The 5705-nt window shown below is 35.8% G+C and overlaps 1 protein-coding gene across 1 annotated transcript; it reads left to right on the top strand.

Annotated features, from left to right (window-relative positions):
• Positions 1 to 3231: 3231 nt before the first annotated feature.
• LOC145676882 (G-protein coupled receptor dmsr-1-like) lies at positions 3232 to 4301 on the top strand. Its single transcript, XM_081747666.1, has one exon. The coding sequence runs from the start codon at positions 3249 to 3251 to the stop codon at positions 4299 to 4301; it is 1053 nt and encodes a 350-aa protein (XP_081603792.1). The 5' UTR covers positions 3232 to 3248.
• Positions 4302 to 5705: the final 1404 nt, after the last annotated feature.

Below are 5705 nucleotides of genomic sequence, written 5' to 3'. Positions count from 1 at the left end.
TGTTTCGATGGCGACTAAAACATATTTTGGTTTCCCTTCTTCGTGTGGATATGGTCCTAAACCGTCAAGCATCCTTCTTTCTCCTATGAGGTCTGGTGGGTGATGAAGGAGTTCTCCCTATGGCTTTCTCGGTTTTTTCAAGAGTTCACACTCCTTACAGTTCTTGATTCTAAATGCCAAGTATGATTTCATATTCGGGATATAGCATTTCTTAAGGGCTGTCTTGTATGTCTTTGAAAACCCAAAATGGGGCGCTGACGGGTCCTTATGAATAGATTCGAACCATGGCCCTGCCAAACTTTTCGTGATACACAAAAGATGAAGTAGCCCTAGTTCTGGATGTTTTAGTGTACGATACAATATGTTGTCTTTTAATCTAAAATACTTAGCTGCTCTCGTGGTAGAACTTTTTGCCGGTTCTCCCCCTTCCAAAACTGCAATTATATATCAGCGTATGTGTCATCCTTACGCTGCTCTTCCCGTAAGTTCTTCAAAGATCCTGAGCATTCTATTCGAAGAATGGGTTCCTCTAGAGAATTGGATCTGTATGCATGGAGATCTTCGGTCGCCTGATGTCGGTCCATGGGTTCTGTAGTATCCTCACTATTTTGTTCTAAGCGGCTGATAATGTCGGAAGGATGCTTCTTCCCTTCAATGTGACAGATATCAAAAATATAGTCAGCTAAGAAAAGTCCTGCCGATTATTTTATAGCTTTTGTATGCTATGAAGAAATAGAGTCGTGACAATCGGTATGCAAGGAGTGCAACCCACTAGAGTCTCCGGAATAGCTTTGAGCACAACACGAGTAATTTCTCGTTTCGTTTCAACATGATAGGTTGTATGGTAGAAGAAAGATGAAGAAAAAGAAACAAACATATTGAGGATAGCTAAAAAGAAAAAAGGGAAATGAAACTAGTTACGAAATCCTTTGAGAACAAATTATACTCTAAGGAACATGATAGAAATATGATAGAAGTGAAGAACTAAAAGAGAACAAACTGGAAGTAATTAAAACGAGAAAAATAAAACAGTTAGGATATCGTTTGAGAAAGAATTGCATTTTATGGTGGCTGGACAGTCAGAGAAGAGAAAGAGCATCTTGGAGAAATTAGAAACAGAATGGAAAGTGGTTAGGCCATCTTTGATAGCAATTTCATTCTAAGAACGTGATAAAAAGTATACTGAAAGAAAAATTTAGAAGGAAGGCTAAATTATTGCACATAATAATAATAAAAAAAAAGGAATGAAGAAACATTGTTAGGACATTGTTTGTAAGCAATTGACTTCGCAAGACGTGATAGAAGGAATGAAGGATGATAAAAGAGCGAAAAAGAATTAATCAATTGACAGACACTATTAAGGTACTCAACTCAGTACCAAAACAGATTTCTGAAGACCACAGCCCAAGGAAAGCGGAGGTTTATCATCACATCGTTGTATATACATACATAATACTATCGGTGTCGGAGTACAACACACGATCAAACCTTACAGCTATCAATAATTTGTAAAGTTTTAGATGTGCCCACGAGGTAATGAACGCGGCAAGGACAACATTCCAGAACTTCCATGGTTTGTTTGTGTTCTCAATGTGGTACTGAGTTGACCACCTTAATAGTGTCTGTCAATTGATTAATTCTTTTTCGCTCCTTTATCATCCTTCATTCCTTCTATCACGTCCTGCGAAGTCAATTGCTTACAAACAATGTCCTAACAATGTTTCTCCATTCCATACGTTAGAACGATATGTCGCTCTAGAATAGGTAATACAGTTTGCACCTTATATTGTGGTGCCATAGGTAACTCAAAAATTTTTCTTAAGTACCAACAATTACAGATTGTGACAAATCAGTTCGTTGTCCCCATTTCCCATAAAGTGAATTGAGGAATATTTTATAAATATACCTCAGGCCAGGGTTTGATTCAATGTTATCTTCCGTTAACTTATGCCTTTCTGGGCATAATTATCTACTATGTAATTCTGTTTATTTTCTTTAGTCTTACACCACGTATTAAATCCTGAAGATTCCTGCTTCATTTTCAGGAAGGAATTCACATAGTCTTTGAACAGACTATCTAAATGATCCTCTTTAAATTAAACAAGTTCGAATTCCCATACTTCAATAATTTGCAGAAATTCATATCCGGTTGGTAACGCTTCATGCACTTCTGGGGTACAATGCGTGTTTGTTAAGGCACGCTCGGCGTCGCAATGCGTGCATTTATTCATACTTTCCTCTATACACGTACGGTACAAATCAAACATAAGCCACCCATTGCACGGCGGCAATAAAATTTACTTGTGAAGTAGTATGAGCGAATGAAGATTTAACGGATTTACTCTTATGGCTATTGAGCTGGGAAATTTTCTTCTAATTTTCAGATTTGTATTAAATTGAAGTGAAAGTAAATAAATTCCTATATTCTTCAAATATGTTGTAGTGGCTTTTGGGGGGTTTTCTTTTGAATCATCTGTGGAAATACTGTCTTCTGAAAGGTTTGATCATCTTACTCCTCTCCCCCAGTAGCAAGAAAGCTTTTCTCCAGTTGACGTGTGCTTGGCTTTCGGATTTCTACGCTTGTCCTTTCAACGTGTGCTTTCATACAATCTGCCTTTTGTTGTACTTGCAAGCTATACTTTAGATCCTTCGCAGAGCGTCATAGCATCACTGGCCGTTCATTGCCTATTGACTTGCAGCCAGCGTAAAATGCTTGCGTCAAGCTTGAATGGAACACTGAATCCAAGATTGCTTTCATGTAAGTTCGTTATTGGAATCCAGTTTGTGGCATGTTTGCACGCTTTCCAATCAAACTGAATGCAAACTTGCCGCCTTCCAATGCAAGCTTACAGCAAGCAGTTTGCAAGTTGTCTCGGCTACTAGGACATAATAATAATGACTTTGAATATCTTTATATTAAAGGATTTGGTTCTAATTACAAAACTCATAAACCTTACTATTAATATTATATATAATCTTGATATTTTGTCGTCCTTGCATTAATACGAGCTCAATATAAATTTTATTTTCAGGTTGTGAATTCAACACGGATTTCAGAATCTGGTTTACTGTGAAGAAAATAGTTACGTAGATAGAAAACTCTTCAGAATTCTTGTCAGTGAAGAACTTGGAGGAGAAGAGAATTTTGTGAATTTAATCATATAATTTCATAAGCGGAACAAGAGGAAAAACAATACTACCTACTAGAAATTGAAAACAAGAGCTTGGAGACCAGAAAAAATTCAACAATGAATTCTACCAATATTGAACGAAATTATAGTTGTGTTGAAGGCTTTCAACAAATACTCAGTGCGTACAACGACAACTATCACTTATACGTAAATATAACCGTGTTAATATTTGGTTCAGTGTCAAACATTATTAATATCATTGTACTTACACAAAGAAACATGCGAAATTCCACAAGTGTTATCCTTACTGCCTTAGCAATTGCTGACTTTCTTTTGTTAACCATAATGGTACCTATTGAGGCCTATTTTATCAGATTTTCAGAAACAAACCTTTTTACATTTGGTTGGGGTGTCTATGTGATTGTTACGATGAATTCTTTGTGGTTATTTAACACAATTTCAACTTGGTTGACTGTTTTTATTGGTATCTGGCGTAATCTTGTGGTCTTCTATCCTTTACGCAGCCACGTGTGGTGTTCAGTAAGAAAAGCTTATATCGGTGTGATAACTATATATATATCATCTGTGATCATGACTATACCTCATATGATGTTATATGCTGTGGGTGGTGTTCCAGAGAATCATACATTTTATGATCCTGATAACCCTTACTTCGTATCCCCAACACGATTCGCTTACAATGCTAAACTCATACTTACGTATAAAATTATAATAACATTTAATAAAACAGTCCCTGTTGTACTTGTCACTGTTCTCTGTTTTTTGCTGATTGTGGCTCTCAGAAGAGCTAAACAAAGACGACAAAATTTAACTCAACAAACAATGAGCAGCGGTTCTGATGAGAAATCTGCAAAGCTGACTTTTACCCTGACGTTGATCGTAATGGTATACTTCGTGACACATTTAGTTATTGGTATCATATTTCTTGCAGTTTTGACGCAACCTCAAATTACAAAATGTTATGACTTCTCAAATTTTGTAAATTTGCTTATTTACATAAACAGTGCCTCGAATTTTATCCTTTATAACTTTACTAGCGAAGAATATAGAAAAACATTAAGCAATATTTTGCGATTGAACAAAATGACTAAAGTGAGGAGTATGTTAGAAAGTGTGATCACTTCTTTCAGGAAATCAAGTGATCTATGATATAAGTAGTCCGACGCAATTTCCATTTTTAAACTAAACAGTCCTTATAATTTCAGAGCCATAGTGAGACATCTTAAACCGCGAGCATAATTCAAATAACATACGAGTTTAATATAAGGCATAAATTCCTGTTCCCTATACATGTGAAATTGTTAAGTCAGCTATACACTATGAATCCAAATATCTTAGGATTTATACCCTTAACGAGTTTTCGTGACCATTTGGCTACACATTTTGTGATCTTGCCTACTGCGTTTGAAGAGTATTATTTTCACGTATTGTTCGTTGTGGATATTTGTGTACATACTTTCCGCGAAGGTAGAGCAGTTATTGCCCCCGAGTGACAACTCTGGTGAATGTTATGCGAGAAATAGTCTGTGGATATGTTGTTTTGTAAGCAGTGCCGGAAGCAGTCAGAAGAGGTAGTGAACCGTTAAGGGCTAAGGAAAAATGTTACGACATATCCCTGAAAAATCCTACCCTCTTATGCCATATATACTGCACATCCTACTAATGTTGATACCAGGCGCTATATTGTTATATTGCACACCTCTAAAAAAAACCAATAAAATCAGAAGATAAATTAGCAAAACATATATACTCAGTCCCTGCACCATTCTTCATTTTGTTGAGTATTTTTGCTCTTTCGCCCGCGTAAGGCTGGCGGGTAGAAGACAAATTTTTATTCATTTTCTCTTACCTGATGTTACTTAAATCGAAATCTTACGAATTTTCTTTCCGAAATATAGCGTGTTCTAAACAGGAGAAATATGATAGCATCGTTCAGAACATAAGAAATGATATGCTATCTGATGCCATGCACGTTGAGATTTTGACTTTAGAAAAAATCGTAAGAAATTTCTTAGGATCTATCCTATAGTGTACAACTTATAATAATAGGCCTAACATAAATCCTTGTTATAGTGGAGGGTATTTTGTCGTCGACATTGTCTCACACGTTCTAAATGTCGTAAGTGTTGTCAACTGACCGGTATTTTTGGCAGGCTCAATCATATATTTCAAGGTTTTAATTACAATTATTCTTCATTTGCTTTGAGGAATATGAGCAGGTGCTGGTAATTTTATTTCTCAGAGATGGCAACGTTATAATCATTTAATATTAAAGTACATGTATACAATAGAAATCTTCTTATCTGTATTTGTAGCCGCCATATTAGTAATATTGTTAATATCGCATAATATTAAGTAATGAATAAGTATTAACTTTAATGTTTGAGAAATCGAATGTTTTGTTTAAAATAAATTAGTAAATGACTAGCAGCGTTCACCCCGCTTCGCTGCGGTCACCCCGGAACGCAATAAACTTTGTTACTTAGATAATTTTTACTTTTTCGCTTTCAAGTGATATGATAAAAACCATAGTAGATTGCAGTAAATGTTAAC

This window comes from Thermobia domestica, unplaced genomic scaffold (genome assembly GCF_964235325.1).
Source record: "Thermobia domestica unplaced genomic scaffold, izTheDome1.hap1.1 HAP1_SCAFFOLD_450, whole genome shotgun sequence".
NCBI classification, from domain to species: domain Eukaryota; kingdom Metazoa; phylum Arthropoda; class Insecta; order Zygentoma; family Lepismatidae; genus Thermobia; species Thermobia domestica.
This window is presented reverse-complemented; position numbering and strand designations above follow the sequence as displayed.

What these genes read in the sequence shown, in the direction of transcription:
- LOC145676882 (XM_081747666.1), top strand. Translation starts at nt 3,249, where the DNA reads ATGAATTCTACCAATATTGAACGAAATTATAGTTGTGTTGAAGGCTTT.